Here is a 21,616-nt window from a genome sequence, read left to right on the forward strand (position 1 = left end):
CACGCGAGCTCACGTTCGAGACAAGCTTACAACTCCAAGAAAAACTCGACAAATCAACCAACCAAACCCAAGCTTCGTGACCGTTGAGTCATAGTAAATGTTGCTATTTTAAAAACCGGTAAGTTAACAGATAAGTTTTAAAACGCCGCCGGGGCGCGCCGGCAGGATGGTATCAGGATCTTTTTTAAACGGATGCCTTGATGTAGGAGAAAAGTGCCAATTAGAAACTGGTAAATCAGATTGACATGTTTTGATTGACTCTCTTCTTTCTTGACACCTTGAGGATGGAAAAAAGTGAGAAAACTAAGGAAAAACATGACACACTTGTTCCTTTATTTTTTTCCATAGAGGATGGAAAAAACTAAGCACACGATTACGTTTTTAATAACTTGTTCATAATTTTTTTTTACCTGTGGTGTATTTTCGTTTCGGCTTCGGGTCTTGCCATAGATGAATATAATATTTTTTTCCATCCTCTAAGGTAAAGTTGGTCTTGCTTTGTTTTGTAATTTATAGTCTGTGTTTGTAATCTTGTTTGTAGGTCGTGCAGCGTAAATATGCGCTTTTACGCGTGGTGTTTATAAAATTGTACATACTTTATACTTGTCTTTAAGCATGGCCGATATAGACAGTTTATTTGATTGTTTTGAAGAAAGTGCTAAGAATGAATCTGCTGTGCAGTTCCCAAATGTTAATAAAGAGGAAGAAACAAAGTGAGTAACATCCTAACCTCGAAAGCATACTTGTTACGGAGTCTGGCTTTATAACACTGATATTTGCAGGGATACAACTAAAGAAACACCATCGACTAGTTCCAAACGTCCTCACGAGGAAGTAGAGTACGCCGATACAGCGAAAAGAGCAAAACAGGATGAGGAAGAACAGGACCCTACTTCCGACATAAAGTGAGTTTTCCGTTCTTTACTCATTTAAGTCAAACCCTACATTACATTACATTCAGTGGCTGCTTATATTTTTTCTAAATAAACCTACATTAGGCCACAAACTCATTTGAAGTTGAACTTGTGATGAGCGACAGTGGAACCTATGGAACATCGAATTGCAGTTTTCAAGAGACACAGGTATAGCATGTGTTATTATGTATTCCATTTCTTTATTCTACTACAGATTACATTGAGCTATATAAAGACAGATCTTGTTCCATAAAAATGGGATTAAATTTATTTGCTACTCTCTCGTATAAAATTAATACAGTAAATAACACAAGGGCAAGTAAATAATACAGTGACAAGTGTTTCGCCTCTGTTAGAGGCATCCTCAGGGGTTGTCGATTGCTTGACTGTTGGCCGAAGAATGAGCTCACTTAGAATGGTTGGCCATATTTATATCCCACCACCCCCAGTATTATTGTTGTGAAATTTGAAAATACCTGTAATAATGGTGATGATGCTACATTAGATTGTTTGTTTTATTATACAACCCCTATTGTTGTATTTAATGATTCCCATCTGTTCTAAACTAAAATCTTGTTCCATTGCAATGAAGGCAATATTCAAACATGATTGTATAGCTTGATGTGCTGCTGACTGTACATAGATGTTGGAAAAATCAAAGGACTTTGTGTGAATGATTGGTAAATTAATTAAATATGGAGGAACTGTTCTGGATTTTCTAATCAACCAAAGGATGAAAATTAATATTGTGAAGAGCAGACAAATAACCATCAACAACAACTCTGATTCACCTGTGCCACAGAAATAATGTATCCAGTTCAGATTTATAAATAAATTTAGATTTAGCATGATTTCTAAGAAACAGTAAAGTATTTCACAAAATATTTGCAGTGTGGATCTTCTAAGTTCCCGAATTCTAATACACACACTGGAAACCCATGAAGGCTGTACTCATGAGGTGGCAATACCTCCAAACCACGAATACGCTCCTCTGGTACAGAGGACAGCAGAACCGGCCAAGCAGTACGGCTTTATACTTGACCCCTTTCAAAAGGAGGCAATTACATGTATAGACAATTTACAATCAGTTTTGGTCTCTGCACATACATCTGCAGGAAAGACTGTAGTTGCTGAGTAAGTATACTAGATGTTTTGAGTAAGCTTACCATATTAAAATTTTGAATGCCACAGTACTTTGTAGGTAAAGTATTGTGGAAGTAAAGACCGGTAAATTAAAAGTATTACAAATATTTGCCTTGGCATCATAAATGAAACAAATAATCAAAGAAATTAATTTGTTTACTTAAAATTAGACATACATCTAGAAGTCTTTTTATGGTACAAATACTGTATGTACCTTAAAAAGTTTTTTTTTTCCTAAACTCACCACCATTATTGTTACTGTACATTGACTTTCTGGACATTGGACTGCCACACAGAGGTCCCAGGTTCGATTCCCGGGCCGGGAGAAATATTTATATGGCCTACATTTATTTCTCTCTTGAGTTTGGCTGTAATTTGTGGTTGTCTATGTGTGTCCATGGAACCCGCGACACAGGGTTACCCTAGTGCGGGGCTACGTTGAGTGTGTGCGTTATTATTAAAAAAAAAAATAGAGTCAGATATAGTTTGTTTATTGTGGATATGAGCCAATGTTTAAAAAATAATTGTTAACCAAGTCCCAGTCATTAATAAAGAAATAAAAATAAATATAAAAAACTTTCATACCGTACTAAACACGTGCTTGATGAATAATTTTGGTGCCATTGATTATGATTGTACGGTTTCACTGTTATTTTAGATTTTAGTACACTATACTTTTTTGGCACAATTGAGTTTAGTCTTCAGCGTTTATTTTTTCCAGATATGCCATAGCACTATCACTAAAGAACAAACAAAGAGTGATATACACAACTCCCATCAAGGCTTTGTCCAACCAGAAATACAGAGAGTTCTCAGAGGAGTTTCTCGATGTTGGGTTAATCACTGGTGATGTCACTATTAATCCTTCGGCTTCTTGTCTCATTATGACAACAGAGGTAAGGATTTTGTTTAGTATATTTTATTTTTGTGCTGAAGAGTACTCTAAATAAACACTAAACAAAGACTAGTGTACAGTAACGAGTTGACAAGATTCTTCACTAAAGATGCAATGGATACCACTTAAAAAGTCCAGGATTGGTCAGTAGAAGATAATCAGCTCAGTATGTGAAACCTGTTCATGGTTTAAAGATAGATTACTAATGGAGTCAAAATAAGAAAGAATAGAAAAGTGGAGTGTTATTTAAATAGACTGTAATTAGTCTCTTTTACTGTACAACCTAAAATAAAATAAATAATTTTGTAAATCTATAAATATGTGACAAAATATTTTTTTAAATATTGTGAATTCTGCTTATATCGTAGATGTTATGGCTCACCTTATATTGCTTGAGAAGTCAAGTTAAAAAAGAAATTGTTTTATGATAAACAAGTGCAGTCTTATTCCGATGGCATAAACTATAATACCTGCCATTGTGAAATAATTTGTCAATCGACTTAAGGTACTCGCTGATTGGTGCCCAGTGCGCCAGGCGTATGGAATAGTAATGGGTACTCTACCTACCTCGTACGGGGAGGCTCCGTTCGTGCGCCCTCTAACAATATAATTGTTGCGTCACGGATCGCTACTGCCATCGCACGTGATGCGCAGCGCCCTGCAGCCCGCGCCGCCGCCCCGGCGGAAAGTCACGCGTATGCATGTCAGCCCCTGCACGTGCATACGCCGCTGTAGCCGCGTCTATCAGCCGATCTTGAAACTCGAGAGGCCGCAATCGACTAAGAGTCCCTGTGTGCCTGTCTCCGAAGTTGCAAAACCACAGAGGCAGACGGTTTTATGTTTAATTCGTTTGTGGTGAGATTGCCGACCGAACATCTGTCGGCCTTCAAGAAGGAAGAGTTTAGCCGAAGGGTGTCATATATCGGCGATTTCGCGGCCGGTTACCTGGCACCAAATTGCGCCACACATCGTCGACAAGTGCAATACATGTAGATTACTTGCTTACTTTATTTTATTATCATATTGTATTGTATGTATTTTAGTCCTTAAGGTATATATTATACGGGTCATGTGGCCTGAAAGAAATGTCTAAATGAAATAAAATGTATAGTTAAAAACAAAATTTTACTGTGGGCATTATTTTCGTTACAAATATTATTATTTACAGATTTTAAGGAATATGTTATACAGAGGATCAGAAATAATGCGAGAAGTTGGCTGGGTAGTGTTCGACGAGATTCATTACATGAGAGACAAAGAAAGGGGTGTTGTTTGGGAAGGTAAAAGCGATGTAGATACGTTATCTTGTATATAGAATAAATTTATCTTTATTATTTGAATAACTAAGTCTTTTGCATAAATTTTGTCCATTACCTTTATACATGTCATTTATTTTGTATAGAAAGAAACATATTATTTATAGTGCCGAAAATATTCTGGTTTTTTGGATAATGTAGTACTTGATTAAAATAACTGGAGATACATTTGTATAACTAAAAAATAAAATATTTTTTCAGAAACTTTAATTTTACTTCCTGACAATGTGCACTACGTGTTTCTCTCGGCTACGATTCCGAACGCGCGACAGTTCGCTGAGTGGGTATGCCGGCTTCACTCGCAACCCTGCCACGTGGTGTACACAGAGTACAGGCCTACACCATTGCAACATTACATCTTCCCAGCTGGTGGGGATGGAATACATTTGGTTGTTGATGAAAAGGTTGGTAAGATACCTAGAACTTTGGCATCTTTTAAACGTTAAATATAACCTTATCGCCATTGTAGTAGTTGTGATTTCTTTAAATTCACTAAGCGTCCTTAGTAAAAGAGAATGTAAGTAATGCCAATAAGGGTCGCCTTTATATTTTCCTTCAAATCGCAAATAAGTAATAATAATAAAAATATTTAGTTCATTCATATACACATACAGCAAAATTAAATACAATGGGTATGTCACATAAAACAAAAAACTTATTTCACTGATTGATAGTATGTATATACGTGCTACTTATATAAAATGTTTAAACTACTGAATCTAAGCCAAACTAAGCAAAAGCTTGTATTTTGGGATAAAATAAATATTACATAACATCACATACATTATTGCTCTGATCCCAAAGTAAGTAGCTAAAGCACTCGTGTTATGGAAATTGGAAACAACGACGGTACCACAGGCACCCAGACCCGAGATAATATAGAAAAGTTAGTTTCCTACACTGACTCGGCCGGGGATCGAACCCGGGCCTCTAACTGCCTCCGTGGCCGAACGGTTACCATGCCGGACTTTAAAGCAGAGGAGGTTCGACTCCCTGGTCGGGAGAAACATTTGTATGGCCTACATTAATTTCAGTGTGTGTCCATGGCACCCGCGACACTGGGTTTCCCTAGTGCGGGGTTGCTATTTTTATCTTATTTTACAATTTTAATCAAATTATTATTATTGTACATACAAATGACAATTTTAGATTTAATTATAATTTTACTATGCATATAGTTTGGGAGATTTTGTTTGCAAATAATTTAATAATAAATTGATAATTAATAATTCATAAACAATGGGAAACTACATTAATAAAAAGATTGTAAACGACAAAAAACGACATGACATCTGCATTTCGGAAAAGTTAAGCCAGGTACTCACTAGCGAGCTGTAACCGTTGGATGTTATGTTACCAATAATCATAGTGTGTACGTGGTTCGCGAGCGGAACACGTGTGCGGTTCGCACTGAGCCGTCTGATTGAAGACTGTTTCAAGGGTACACACTAGAACTTCATTACAGTATCTCTCACGTTACAGTTACAGCTCGCTAATGATCCGGCTTAAATAGCTCCTGAAAGTCGAGTGGAATTCACGCGGTGGGCTGGTCCAATGGTCCAATAGTTCTAATACACTCTCCATATAATAAATCCCTATTGATCAGTGGCGAGGCGTGAAAAAACAAAAAACTTTTAAAGTAACTATGGTTTTTAAAGTAATTTACCCCATTTTATGTTGCCCGTTGCAATACTAAAGTTTGTTATTAAACAAACTCATGAATGCTAAATGTTGATATCTTAATTACCTACGAATTACCATGACCTTTTACGCACATTCTTTACGTAGCCCAAAAAAAAAAGGAATCACTCAAATAGGTATAGATACATATGTAACACTATTTATCGTTCATATTTACAAAATACAAATTAACCATATTTTGTATTAATTTGCTATTATAATAATTTTGTTACATTATTTTAAGAAAGTTTTACATCTGGCAATGATTTTGACATAAAACAAATTAAACAGTTATTTGTTGGAATACGGTTTAAATTTACGTGAACACTTCGCCTAGAAGCCGATTAATTCCGGCTTCTCGGCCGCCATTTTGTGTTTTGATGGGAGCGCGTAGATTTCATGAATGAAATAGAACCCGCAGATCCACCGGCTTACCTCGCGCTGATTGGATGAGATACATCGGAACAAGTTATTACACGTTTAATAGTGAATGTTTTGAATACGTTTTTTAAGTGGTGGGGTATGCGCACTGTTTAGTACAATCTTTTGGTAATACGCGGAAAATTTTAGGCAAGCCGGTGGAAATCGTGTTATATGGACGTTTCGTCACTGCTACTCATTAATTTGATGTATATGTTTATACAATACAAAATAGTGACTAATTCACAGTGCTGTTTTTCCATTTTAAGGGTCAATTCAAAGAAGATAACTTCAACACAGCTATGGCGGTCCTTAGCAATGCAGGAGAAGCCGGCAAAGGAGACCAGAGGGGTCGCAAAGGAGGTCCTCGCGGGAACAACCAGACGAATATCTTTAACATTGTTAAAATGATCATGGAGAGGAACTTTGCCCCTGTTATTATATTTAGTTTCAGTAAGAAAGACTGCGAGCTTTATGCTATGCAAATGGCTAAATTGGACTTTAACACAAGTGAGTACATATTATAATATTATATTTATTATGATGGTGAATTGGTATCACTTTCACATTAATCGCGAAAAGCCTCGAAAATAGTGTTGTGCTCCGGTTGTACTTTTGTGAAGCTATGAATGTGTCATTATACACGTGTTTTATGTGTTTCATTATGTATATATCATTATGCGTAAACACATGTTTGTTATGCATGAGTGTGTGACTGTGAGGAAACAACTGTACTGTGGTGTCCTGAATCATGGTGTGAACAATGTGGGTCCATGTTAGAATGAAGCCTGGTTATTGTAGATTTATATGAATATTAACATTGTTTTATATAATTATTAATACAAAGATCGAACACTAAGAAAAAATTCCTTCAATCCCGCTGGATTCGAACCAACGTCTTCTAGCAAACCGTGTCGGACGCTATGCCAACTAAGTGACAGAACCAAATCGCGGGCCTTACGAATTTTTTTATGTGCTTGTTGCAGATTTTTGTTTTGGTTTTTTAACGACTTTTTTACCGTAGCGCCATCTGTGAGAAATCTATTTCTTCACTCAGCCTACAGCACTACGGCAAAAAAGTCAAAATTTAATTTTGCCTATATTTGGACCTGTCGCCTCCTAAGACCCTGACTACTACAATGGGAAAAGCGCTAAACACCCAATTTATATTAACATAATTATACTAAATATAATTACATGCTTCAGGAACAAGCTTTGTATGGAAAACGTATTTTCTATTGCCCTAAAATAGAATATTTATGGAATTGTATGGGCCTGAATGACTTCACACATTATGTACATTTTGACGTTGTACACGCGGCCTTAGAAGGGTTGAATTGTATTTATGCTAGAGTCAAATTTCACCCATATTGCTTGAGGATTAACCAAGTAATTCACAAATTCACAAATTGTGCAATTTTAGTGGTTGTCAAGAAAGCTTCACTAGTTCTACTAGCTGCGCTTCGATAAATGTCGAATGTATAATTTTAATTCACATTTCTTTCTACAATTACAGTTGAAGAAAAGAAACTAGTTGACGAAGTATTCAACAACGCAATGGATGTGTTATCGGAGGAAGACCGCAAACTGCCGCAGGTGGAAAACGTTATACCGCTACTGCGACGCGGTATCGGCATACATCATGGCGGACTTCTGCCCATATTAAAGGAGACCATTGAGATTTTGTTTGGGCTGGGGCTTATTAAGGTACGGCCTTTAATTAAGGATGCATCGGTTGTGGCACCTTTGAGTGCGTTGAAATGCGACAGGTCGTCTAACACTTTATTCGAGCCAGCAGCGCATGGTGATTTTGACAGATCGTTCTAGAGTTGTAACAAACATTTCACTTCAAATTAGTACCACAGAACTTATAAAGTTGGCAGCATTGTGCTGAGCCTTTTCAGTACATTATTTGTTGGAACCTTCCTATTCTTGTTATATGCAATGTTGCGATGTAATGTGCTGAGTAAATGCTTTATCTATCTATCTACTAGTATGGTATTAGTTATTAGTTTAATAATAAAGTAATATTAAGTTGTAAATAAAACAAAAAGTTTTCTTTAGAACGGTTCTTGCAATAAATTTGCTCACAAATTATTCGTTTTAATATGCATAACATTGACACCATAGTACAAATCTGTTGTTTGCTTTTAAACCTAGTGATATCACACTAGGTTTAAAAAATTAAAATCACAGAACATAACGGTATAAATGACAATTGACGATGACGATTATGTATATACAAACTATCACAATTAATTATAATTCAAATGTAGATATAAAATTATGTTTTTTAAACAGTATTTGACCGAAATAAATATGTTGTTCCTGTTCATAGAGTTCATAGGATTAGATAATTATTTGTTTCCAATCTTGACAATTACTGTTAAGTTGCTTTTTATCGTCTTTCCTAACTGTAAATCACCATCCCATGGGATACATACTATACTATGTACAATTCGTACTAGGGAAACCCGGTCATATTTCTCTACGGGGAATCCAAAGAAGATAATTATAACATTTTTATAAAAAAACACAGCCATCCTCAAAATTTCGAGGAATTACATATATTTTGCCAAGTTTTATTGAAATCGGTTACCGGAAATTGCTCGAAATCGGATTCGTCCTCCGGTTTTGACACCCTTAGAGGTGGCATATTTTCTTTAAATTGAAATGGGACCAGTACTGAGGTACTCTCTTTCCACCGACTAAGAATCATCAAAATCGGTCGGTCGGCAAAATAAATATACCGGAGTAATACGCACAAAAAAACATGGAACATACAGTCGAATTGAGAAACTCCTCTTTTTTTAGTCGTTTAAAAAAATCGTGCTTGTATCAACAGCTTTCTTTTATTCTCCGTGTTGTATCAGACAGAAAATAATAATATAAAGTAACTGGGCTACCTATTAGTCTCAGAGTTTACACGTAGCATGCGTGTATTGCCTCTGGTACTCACTCTCCGGGTGAGGGGAATAGCTGAGTGAGTAACTTCATAATTTTGTCACAGGTGCGCCGGACGACGATGCAATGGTGACGGCGAAAAAAAAAACCGTTTAAATATTGGATTTAAACGGTTTTTTTTTTCAAAGATTTGTAGAAAACACAAATAAATTTGTAAGAATTCCTGACTCAGTTAGCTCAGTAGCTCAGTTAGTTAAGCGCAGTGGCCCCGCATGGCAACACACTGATTCGAGTCTTCAGATTAAAGGAATTTTCTTTTTGTTCGATCTTTGTATTAATAATAATACCAAAATAGAAGAGTAGTTTTATGAACTGAAAGTTTTTATGGGTCTGTGGGTTTTATCTGTTAGATTCATAGATAAAAAACGTTAGATTTTGTTATGAACTTAACCTTGTTTTCTGAAAAATTAAACTAACATCATCATTGAAATTGAAGCCGTATTTATGTCACACGAGCTGCATTCTGGTTGCGTCGCAAAGGCAACGGCTAGTGCAATCCGAATAATTGTTTACCCGAATTCGTTTGTTGCAGGCTCTGTTTGCAACGGAAACATTTGCCATGGGTCTCAACATGCCGGCCAGAACTGTCGTTTTTACGAACTGCCAAAAGTTCGACGGAAAAGATTTCCGATTCGTAAGTATAGATCACTATAATAATGGTCTAATTCTGTAATAGCACTTTCAGAAAGAATTGTAGATTTTACATAATCGCCATACTCGACAGGTAAGTTGGCAATGACGGTAGAGTTGAAAATAATACATCGGATTATTCAAATTTTCGTTTCTGTATTCGTAGGGCAGCACTCTGGGATCGATATTCAATTCATGTATGTCGCACTTGACAACTATTAACATAGTATAATATCAAAATTGCGTTAAATTTTTCTCCAAAATTTCGCTATATTTGAATGTCATTTGTATACATAGAGTTTGTATATGATATAATTTCAAAGTGACAGGACGATACTGTCGCTTTGAAATTAAATAGGGAATATTAATATAACCTAAAACAATTTTGAGATAATACTATGTTAGTTGTCGTGTGCGATATGTGTTTGGTTGAAAACGGTCATTAAATAGACCGATAAATTTACCTTAAAGGAAACCCGACCAGCGAAAGACCTAACAGGAGACATGTATGTCTCGTAGGATTGATTCGTGGTTCTTACTCGTCCAACTGCGCATCTGTCTGACCATGAAATGTAAAATTTTTTTTTTCTAATACCAAGAAAAATACCCTCAGAAAATGAAACTTAGTGAATTTGTTTTTTATATGTTATGGGATTTGAATTGCAGTTTGAACATCAGAGGGCTTTTACGTGGATATTCTGCAATGTGTCCAAAATTGTGCTTTTAAAGCTTAGTCCAATCTCATTGATTTGAAAGGGCCCAGAAACAGAAGATAACTACACAGAAGCTAAATTATCTCTCGAGACTGTCTTGGATTAGTAGAACTCAATCAGCTGATTACTAACCGAGGGAGAGAATCACCATAGCACTCTTTATTCAAAACCACATTAAAATTATAGCACGCATCTGTTTATGGTTCAAGGATCGTGGATGAAATCAAAATAAGATTGTGCTTTAGGTTAGGTTAATTCCAGCTTTTCTGTTTTAGGCAATAATGTACCACTTAATTTCAGATAACGTCAGGAGAGTACATTCAAATGTCCGGTCGCGCAGGACGTCGAGGTCTAGACGATAAGGGTATTGTGATCCTTATGATTGACCAGAAGGTCTCTCCGTCAGTCGTCAAGGACATGGTTCAGGGGAAGGCAGATCCTATTAACTCTGCTTTCCATCTCACTTACAACATGGTTAGTGACAAACTTTGTTTCTCTTGTGAACAACGATATTTTGTGAGAAGATATTCTTTGATTGCATCTAATTTGTGTCTTCTAATAAATAGTTACTTGTTCGTACTAATAGCCTTTGTATAACCAATCATAACTCAATTGGACTGCCAATCGCGATACAAGACGGCGTAGTCGGGTATTAAATCGAGTATATAACCAGAAATAGAGACGAAATGTCATTTAATTTGTTTGAAAACTGTTCTGCCAAATCATTACTTCGCTTCGACTTTCCAGCCCGAATTCGAGACAATTGACGGGTGTCGTCAATTGTTTTACTTCATATCGACCAATTTAACTTGAGCTTTGCGTTAACAGACGAAAATTGAAAAATTACATATTTAATATTTAATTACCGACGAAATGTGATTCCGTTGGTTTTGTAATTAGATGTTTTGCTGTTTTTCCCACACCCCGAATGGAACAGCCTCCCATAGTTACAGATGTTATCTTTATTACAATAAATACGTAATATTTTTGGGATAAGGATAAGAATAGTTTATTGCGTAAGCACCGAAACACACAAGATCTTTATATTAAAATACAATATTATACACTTTAAACGAAAATACAGTACTTACAGCAAAAGTTAAAACATAATTATAATGTTTAAAAAAATAAAAAATGATAATAAATGCGTGTCGCGGCGCACGCAAACGGGATTTGCTCAGCTATTAGCTACAGGCTGATAGATTTTACTGATGCTTATACGTAGAATACAGTACACACAGGTCAGTTGTTGGCGCTGTACTATTTCAGCTTTCTAATTTGTGATTTCAGTGCAAACGAGAGTTGATATTTAAAAGTGATATAAGTCCCATTTTCCTGACGAGTTGCCAGGGATGGATGGCCCTTATTTCATCTCTATTTCTTATATAATCGATATGTATTTAGTACCTTTTGGTACACCGGATGTCGCGACGAGTACCGAATAGCTATTTTTGTAACTAATTTGTTCTACATTGACCAGTTGCAAATTATCAAAGCTACTCTTTCTAGTGATAACAAACAAATCAACTAGATGGTGCTTATTGCATTGATTTTTAAGGACACTGCTGGCTATTGCCGCCAAGCAGTAATGTCTGCATTACTATGTTCCAGTTTTGAACGGTATATATAACTCTGAGTGGCGATGCAACTGTTATGGACAGGCGAGTAGCTTACCATCGGGCGCACGACTTGTTCGTCCCGTCACTTGATATTATAAAAGGAAACTTTTATTTTTGTGTATGATTAGCGCCATCTACCCATATTGGCAAGCGTTAATTTATAAACTAGTTTGTAACACACAATGCCATCTATAGACATGCTGTCAGAAAATAATTTTAGCCCATGTTCAATATTTGAATAATTATAACGCAAGGAAAAAACTGAGTTTATTGCTTATTAATTGATGATATCCTCGGCCATTTACATAATTGAGACTACTATAAGAGGGAATTTTGACCTTTTTCAGAGTTACGATTGTAGGAAGGATTGCAGCTAGCTGGCCTCTTTGTGTTATTGGTCTATTCTCGTGACGAACATAGCAACCGTCCATTGGGATCCTATGACATTTTTCTTTCTGTTCAGGTACTCAACTTGCTCAGAGTGGAAGAAATAAACCCTGAATACATGTTGGAGAGGAGTTTTTTCCAATTCCAAAACCAGGCTGCTATTCCGGAACTTATTGAAAGTACGTAATGTTTTCTTAATACTTATAATGTAATACGTAAGGTAGAGCACAACTTTTGTTTGTTTCTTTCTCTGTATTGGTTTGTTTTTAACCGACTTCAAAAAAAGGAGGAGGTTCTCAATTCGACTGTATGTTTTTTTTTGTATGTGTGTTACGCGATGCCTCCGCCATTTGTTAACCGATTTTGATGATTCTTTTTTATTGAAAAGAAGGTACCTCTGAAGTGGACTCATTTAAATTTGAAGAAAATATTCGACCTCTAAGGGTGGTAAACTAGGGGATTAATGACTTTTGAGGTCTGCTTTTTAACCGACTTCAAAAAAAGGAGGAGATTCAATTCGTCTGTACTTTTTTTTGTATGTATTTTGTAGTAGATTGTATTTATATTGCACTAATTACTTCAATGGAAACATAACGGTTTTATCCTTTATTGGTAAAGAAATTATAAATATTTATGTCTCCTTCCAATCTACAGAGGTTAAAACTAAGCAGAAAGAATACGACGCAGTAACGGTGGAACAAGAACACTCAATAGCAGCGTATTGCAATATTAGAACGCAGTTGGACTTGCTTGGAGCTCAATTTAGATCGTTTATTACAAGGCCTGAGTATTTGAAGCCTTTCTTACAACCCGGTAGACTTGTTAAGGTAACTGATTGTTTTTGAAATTATTGATTCGTATTAATTGTAATGGTATATTGTACTTTATCAATCTATGTACGTCGCACTGGACATTTTCAATGGAGGATAGGTTGAAAACTTCATACGTTTATATGTATACTAAAATCATTTGAATGAATGAAACATTTTTTATTTTATAATTTATATTTACATCCAGTGATGATTATGCTCAGTAAAATTTAGCTTGATTACAATTACATGTCAAAATTTTGTGAACCAATGATGGGACACTGCCAGTGAAATTGATAATCGGTGTTAACAGATATCGACTGACCTATCATATATTTAAATAAACGTTATATTGGCTTGGCTATAACTGGATACAACTCATAATATAGTAATAAGAATCGCCCCACGGATAGTGGTAAAAAGGCGTAGCGCCGCTATTTGGTAATTTTTGGCTGAATTTCTACAAAACAGTACAGTGCTAAACTTAGGACAAAAATCACCAAAAATACACAATTTAACCGAAAATAACACAACGTGAACAAACAATTTACATAAACTTAAGAATAATTCGCTAAATATTGTACTCAACGTGTGAAACACCCAGAGCGCGGGTGCAGGTCTGGTGTGGATCGGGTCGGGACCGCGACGGGTCTAATTCCGCGCCCGTCCCGCGCCTTCGCTCTGTGTGCTGTCGTTCATATAAAGACACGGAATTAGATCCAGACCCGCTCCCGCTTTCTCTGTTTCACGCTTTAGAAAATTACTGCCAGACCGACTCAATCGACTGGAAGGGTTAATCGACTTTGTATTTTTGACGAGATCCATCACAAACTTTTTTTCCGTTGGACGTAACTTCATCATGTAAAGTTGTGAAAATAAAGATTAAAAATATTTTAGTGTAATTAATTGTAATTAGTGAAGTGTAAGTAGAGTAGTGAGTAGACTAATGAGTAGTGACATAAATATGAAAAATAATTGATGTTTTGTCGTATTTAACAAATTATAATTTGTAGGACGTTGCTAGAAATGTACGTACGTCGTCGTAATTTTTTTATAATACCAAGTGATAGGACGAACAAGTCGTGTGTCTGGTGGTAAGCGTCACTCCGTTTTAACAATTGCAGTGCACTTTTAGCTTTAAATCGCAAAGATCTGAGGGGAACTGCCATTGCGATTGTCATCCTGAGACATAACTTAAAAAGTCCCATGTGCTTGTAATTTCATCATCACCCTTACCCTTCAAAACCGAAACGAAATCTTGGCGGCAGAAATAGGTAAGAAGACAATATCTCCCTGGACAGACTCTTTCAAATGGAGCTCTACTGCTAGAAAAAAGTTTGTAACAGTAAATATAAATAAATAAATAAATATTATACAACATCATATACATTGTTCTGATCCCGAAATAAGTAGCTAAAGCACATGTGTTATGGAAATCGGAAACAACGACGGTACCACAAACATCCAGACCCGAGACAACATAGAAAAGTTAGTTTTTTGCCACTGACTCGACCGGGGATCGAACCAGGGATCTCAGCGATGGCGACACCATGAAAACCGGTGTGCAAGCCACTCAACCACGGAGTCCGTCAACAGTAGAGTATAAAAAATTGTCGATATGTAATTGTAGCTTAGAAAATCTACCATCAATGTAAAAGACGTATTTCAATATTTTTTTTATCATTAGGAAACGTTATAATTATAAATTTTGATTGTACACATTTTTACAGGGAATTCCCTACTTTGCGACCTATGCCTACTACATTTTATTATTAAATATTGTTATAAAAATGTTGTTTAAACTTATTTAATTTCATTCACCGATTTTTTTTTGTAACTCAGGTAAAAACGGAAAAATACGAGTACGACTGGGGTATCATAGTTAACTTCCGGCACCGCACCGACAAAGGCAAGAAATCTCAAAATTCGAATCCGCTGACTGCCGAAACCGTGATTGTCGTTGACATACTGCTGCATGTGAAGAAGGGTAGCGAGGACGACCCGGAAGCGAATATACCGTGTCCTCCTGGTGAGGTAGGCTACCTTTTTTTTTGGTAAACACATCGGCACACAATCAAATGGTTCACATATTCCCGTTATTAATATCGCTTCCTTATGGAAATCGGTAATATCCTAAAGCCCATATTAATAATTGTATAGCGTAATATAAGTAAGTATAATAAGGTAAGTAAGGTATTATTATTAACTCATGCTCTTTTGTATTAGTAGACGACTATAATCTTGGATGATACCATCTTATGTGACCAAGACTCTACATTTGATTCATTAGAACCTATCAATGATTTTGAACCTTAGGTTTTTAAGTGACTTTTAATAATAAGTGGAATTTTTGACAGCTGTCAAACGATGCATTATCAACGAATCATCATTGATATGCGCTTAAGCGATATTTATTAATAAATGCTATTGACTTAAGTAAAATATTGATAATTCTATTACGGACCCTTCACTACTAATGTGGATTTTTTAACACGAGCCTTAGACTCAACTCACTGGCGCAGAGTCGACGCGTCGCGTCGCGTCGTGTGATTTGGTGCGTCGGCATCACAGTGTGGTCGGCGTCTGATGCCTCACGGCGCCCAAGTGACGCGCGACGACGCGCGAAGCCGCTTGAATGCTACCAAGCGTCGACGCTCGATTCCATATTTGGAAAACACAAATTTGTACCTTAATATTTGGAAAATAGAGATGCTATAAGCGAAAAACATGACGCGTCGCGACGCCTCGACTCTGCGCCAGTGTGAGTTGAGTCTGTCGCTGCTTCGTGGTTCGGCGCTTTCAGTTGTTTTTAACTGCAATCTTAATTGCACTGTATTTTTTAAATTAAACTTATAGATAATAATGATGAAATATTTATATGTATATCGTAACTTCGGTGAAACATAGGCTTAACTGCAAAAATGTGAAAACATTGAAATTTATATATAATAATCTCAATAAAGAGTACTAAAAAAAACCGTCCTCAAAAGTTCGTGGAATTACATCTGTTTGTAGTTTTATTGTAGTCGGTTACCGGAAAGTGCGCAAAACTGGATTCATCCCCTAGTTTGCCACCCTTAGAGATTGAATTTTTTTTTCAAATTTAAATGGAACCAAGATTGAGGTACCTATTCCTTCCAACAAAAAAAAAAGAATCTTCAAAATCGGTTCACAAAGCCGGAATTATTGCGTAACATACATACAAACAAAAAACATACAGTCGAATTGAGAAACTCCTCCTTTTTTGAAGTCGGTTAAAAACAGAGACACATTATGCATTCCTCAATTTTTTCATAGAGGGCAAAAAAGCTATTTTTGCAAACTTAAGACACTGTTTCACCGGAGGTGCGATATGTAGATATTATTGGTTATTTTGACCTTCCAGATAATTATTATGATGTCAGTGTATAAAAATCTTTAATAGTAATTATTACTATACTATAAAAAGAAAACATATCTTAACATTTTATCAAAATTTCGCTAATGAATTTACTAAAACATAATTGGATAATCTTCATCTTTTTTCTCACAGACAGGTGACGTAGAAGTAGTCCCAGTAATCCACACACTAATCTATCAGATAAGTTCTTTGCGGGTCTATTATCCCAAAGACTTGCGTCCTGCCGACAGTCGCAAGTCTGTACTCAAGACTATAAACGAGGTAAAGAAGAGGTTCCCTGAGGGACCCCCTTTATTGAACCCTATTAAAGATATGAAGATCGAAGAGCCGGTATTTACGGGGTGTGTTGACAAGATCAAACAGTTGGAAGAGAGGTAATATCTTTGTACTTTCCGTTAACTTTTTTGTTGGGAAAGATAATGAGCAAATCTGGCTAGCAGATATGAGCAAAAAACAATGACACAACGTCAAATTAATTTCGGAGTGTTTTATTTGAAGTTTACAACTAATGTTATGTTCATCATGATAGTATCAAAAGTGATACTATCACACAACACTCATAAAAATAATATGAACTGTATGATAATAAAGCCACGTATGGTCATATATCAAAAGTGCTTCTATCACGTAACACTCATAAAAATAATATGAACTGTATGATAATAAAGCCACGTGTGGTCATATATCAAAAGTGCTTCTATCAAATAACACTCATAAAAATAATATGAACTGTATGAACGTACAAACGCGTAAGTAGATTTAGAGAAAAAATTTCGGCAAATACTGACATCAAGTTTTAGAATAGTTAGATCACAAACAAATTAATGACATCAAACTACTAACGAAAGAGTACCGGGCATACCAAGTGCTGGTTGTACTTATAAAATAACAACTATAAATGTTAGGCAAAGAATGATTTTTTCCTTCTCCACCACGAGAAATTTGCGTTCAGTACAACAAACAAACAGCACTGTTATTAAAATATTGCTCAATTGGCAATTAAAGGCACAGTCCATAAGTTGACAAGTCCCATTTGTCTGTAATTTTAGCAGCACCCTTACCCTTCAGAACTGAAACTTAGTAATGTGAGCATTACTTCATAGCGGCAGAAATAGATAAGGTGGCAGTACTTCCCTGGACTAACTGCTACTGATTAATATATTACGACAATAAATAAGAAACATACATCTTTCAGGCTCTATGCTCATCCTCTACACAATGACAAAAGTCGCGGCGCATTAACAGCAACATATGAGCGAAAACAAGAGCTCTACGAGGAACTGAATTCCGCTAAGGCTGAACTAAAGAAAGCCAAGAGCATCTTGCAAATGGATGAACTGAAGAAACGGAAACGCGTATTGAGAAGACTGGGATATTGTACTGCCGCTGACGTCATTGAATTAAAAGGACGCATCGCTTGTGAGTTGAGCAGGTACGTTTTAATATTTCTGTCGTTTTCAGTCGTACCTTCAAGGACGTGTCGTGACATTGTTACCTCTGCCGTCCACTAACGCGGCTAAGTGACAAATGGTCAGATAACCGTTTTAAATAGCAAAAAATAGAGCACAAAATTCTCTTTTAAAAAAAGCAGTTCAAATTAGTTAACGTGTTCGACTTATCGGAACTTACCCTAACGATGCATAGCTGAAATATCATTAAACAATTTCAATATTCTAAAACTGAGTTATGGTTTTTTATGATATCTCAAAAAAAAAATATTATTGTCACTTAGTCGCGTTTTAGCTAGCGGACGGCAGACCTGGGGCCTTACCATGAACTCTTATTACAGTTCAGTATCGTAACGGCAAAAAGCGGGATGGTGATATACACTTCATGTAGCGCTGTCTCACAACGATTCATTTTAGGTCCTAAACTGAATCGTAATAAGAGTTCATGGTAAGGCCCTTGTACTTTTTACTTCAATATGATTAATAATATCGTCCCACCATTTACTATGTCTCAAACTAGGAAAAAATTGTGATCTATGAGTACCGATAGCCCTGGCAATATTACCAATACTACACTGCATTAAACTAGAATATATGAAATACTGTTCACTTAATTAACATATTTTTCAAAGAAAAAAAAGAGTAGATGTCAATATCTCGAAAGTTACCAAATAAAAAAAAATGCAAATGCGTTGTTTGAAAAAATGCAATGACAAGGGGGGCCGTATTACTTACTGCCCAGTATTTACAATGAATAACTTTTGTAACTATAGTGAAAAATAGAGTGGTTTGCGTTAGTATTAGACATAATTGGTGTTAGCTAGCTCAGTCTCTCTATAAAGGGCCCGAAACGTTGGTTTGTTTGAAATCCGAAAAAAATACTTCTGAATCTTATACATTGTTGGAAAAATCACCCGCTAATCACCACTATGTTCAACGTACACGTTATAAAATCAGATTTTGACTATATTTTGATTGTTTTTTATATATATCAAACGTCCTTTTTTCAGTGCAGACGAACTCCTACTAACGGAGTTAATTTTCAACGGCGTCTTCAATAATCTCACTTCGGAGCAAAGTGCGGCCCTGGTCAGCTGTTTCGTCTGCGATGAAAACACTAATCAAGCTTCCGCTACCGGGGAAGAGCTCAGAGGAGTATTACGACAATTACAGGTAAGGGAACTATACACTGGCGCTTGAGTACAGAATTGTGAATTATGCTGTACTGTTTGCAAGTAACATCTTTTTTTTATGATCCCAAGTGACGGGACGAACAAGTCGTGGACCTGGTGGTAAGCGACACGCCTGTCAATAACAGTTGCAGTGTCACTCAGAACGTTAAATCACATACGAATAGATTTGACTGGCACTGACACAAGTTGACAAGTCCTATGTGCCTGTAATTTCACCAGCAGCCTTACCTTTCCAAACCGGAACGCAGTAATGAATTACATTACGGCTTGGTGGCAGAAATAGGTAGGGTAGCAGTACTTCCCAGGACGATCTCTTTCACAAGGAGTTCTACTGCTACTCGGAAGCGTTAAATAACAAAACTAACTTTCATTCTTTTACTGTCACTGAAACAACGTCTTGTCCATTTTGAAATAATTTGTGGAAGTGATTCTAGAAGTATTTCTAAAGGCGCCCCTATACAGGGGGTCTACTCTCGATCTCCGTTTGACATCCGTCCGAAACAATTACTGCCAAATACGCAATACTTGACCAAATGAAAAGACGCGTGATGCGAATGAAGCTTCATACTTGATACTTGTCTTTTAATTTTGTCGAATATTATTTATTTGACAGTAATTGTTGTCGTAAGTGATGTCGGACGGAGATCGAGAGTAGACACCCAGATTCCTCGATTTGATCGTCACGATATCGTATCGATCCGTCGCTACTCCCTTTGCGTTCATGTTAACCGTTAACGACATAAACAGACACTATTGATTCGTCGTTTCGGTCAGCTTGAAACGGCGAACCCTGAAGACAAACCACCTGTATATGGGGAACATAAGGCTGATGCGACCGTGTATATTTTCACCTTTGCACGCACATCTATGTGCGTGTTGTTCATATCCACTTTTACATAACATTTCAGGAGTACGCTCGTAGAATAGCTAAAGTGTCAATAGATGCAAAAATGGACCTGGACGAGGACGAATACGTTTCAAAATTCAAGCACACGCTCATGGACGTCGTGCTAGCCTGGGCTAAAGGAGCTTCCTTTCTGCAGATCTGCAAAATGACCGATGTTTTTGAAGGTAATGAATGAATGAATGAATATTATTTATTGCACATTTAATTACAGTGACGATACGAAACAGTAACTTAGAAATAAAAATAGTAAGTTAATGTGTAACAGGCGGCCTTTTGCTGTGTAGCAATTACTTCCAGGTAATTATAATTTAGAAAAGGTTTTCTCTAGTTGCGAGCTGTTACATCGGAGGTTAATTGAAAAAATAAGTTACCATCATTAGAACCCTAATTTTCTTGAATTCTTTCTGTTCGTGAGAACGTTTCCACCAATTAATCCAATTTGTTCCGAGTTATTTACTTTAGCGTTTATGGTATGGTACAGGAAGATGATGGGTACTTTCTGCAGGTGAAACTGTCACTTTTTTAGTTATATCAAGAAATTATATATTATAATATCAAGAAAACCTAAGAACTCGATATATCAAGTGACTGGACGGACAAGTTACGCGTTTGGTGGTAAGCTACACGCCTACCCATAATAGTTGCAGTGCTCTAAACCGCAAAGACCCGAATGGCATTGCAATTACGACCGTCACAAACAAAATACAAAAGGTCGATAAGTTCCATGTGCCTGTTTTTTTTTTCACCTGCGTCCTTACCCTTTCATTTAAAACTGGAACGCAATAATACATTACTGCTAGGCGGCAGAAGTAGTTACGGTGGCAGTACCTGGATGAACTCCGCCACAAGAAGCTCTATTGCTCCTAACTACATTGCCAGTATCTTATCTGTGATATTGTAAAAAAGTGACAACACCACTCGTATCCCAGATAAATTGGTGGCTCTATTGTTGGTAACATTTTAAAAATAACTTGTCCTCCTGTTGCTTGTCAGGTTCCATAATACGATGTATGCGTCGACTAGAAGAAGTACTCAGACAACTGTGCCAAGCGGCCAAGAATATTGGGAACACGGACTTAGAAAACAAATTCAGTGAATCTATTAAAGTGTTGAAACGAGATATCGTATTCGCCGCCAGTCTTTACATGTAATGTAAGCATATTGTTACATTATAATTA

General features: G+C 36.5%; 1 protein-coding gene across 1 annotated transcript; it reads left to right on the forward strand.

Annotated features, from left to right (window-relative positions):
• The first annotated feature begins 615 nt into the window (after positions 1 to 615).
• On the forward strand, positions 616 to 21,616 carry LOC113229895 (exosome RNA helicase MTR4). Its single transcript, XM_026463584.1, has 18 exons — positions 616 to 713; positions 783 to 905; positions 1,806 to 2,048; positions 2,779 to 2,953; positions 4,121 to 4,232; positions 4,470 to 4,672; positions 6,638 to 6,878; positions 7,885 to 8,075; positions 9,865 to 9,966; positions 10,976 to 11,149; positions 12,758 to 12,860; positions 13,336 to 13,508; positions 15,333 to 15,524; positions 17,023 to 17,264; positions 18,086 to 18,322; positions 19,349 to 19,511; positions 20,440 to 20,602; positions 21,432 to 21,616. Exons 1-18 carry the CDS (start codon positions 616 to 618, stop codon positions 21,587 to 21,589), a joined length of 3,093 nt encoding a protein of 1,030 aa, XP_026319369.1. The 3' UTR covers positions 21,590 to 21,616.

The sequence above is a fragment of the Hyposmocoma kahamanoa genome, unplaced genomic scaffold (genome assembly GCF_003589595.1).
Source record: "Hyposmocoma kahamanoa isolate Upper Pololo Valley unplaced genomic scaffold, ASM358959v1 63, whole genome shotgun sequence".
In the NCBI taxonomy this organism is placed as follows: domain Eukaryota; kingdom Metazoa; phylum Arthropoda; class Insecta; order Lepidoptera; family Cosmopterigidae; genus Hyposmocoma; species Hyposmocoma kahamanoa.

Excerpts from the sequence above, each read along its gene's own strand:
- LOC113229895 (XM_026463584.1), top strand. The coding sequence starts at position 616 with ATGGCCGATATAGACAGTTTATTTGATTGTTTTGAAGAAAGTGCTAAG. Across the intron at positions 4,233-4,469 it reads AAGGGGTGTTGTTTGGGAAG|AAACTTTAATTTTACTTCCT; the intron begins GTAAAAGCGATG and ends ATATTTTTTCAG. Across the intron at positions 18,323-19,348 it reads ATCGCTTGTGAGTTGAGCAG|TGCAGACGAACTCCTACTAA; the intron begins GTACGTTTTAAT and ends TCCTTTTTTCAG.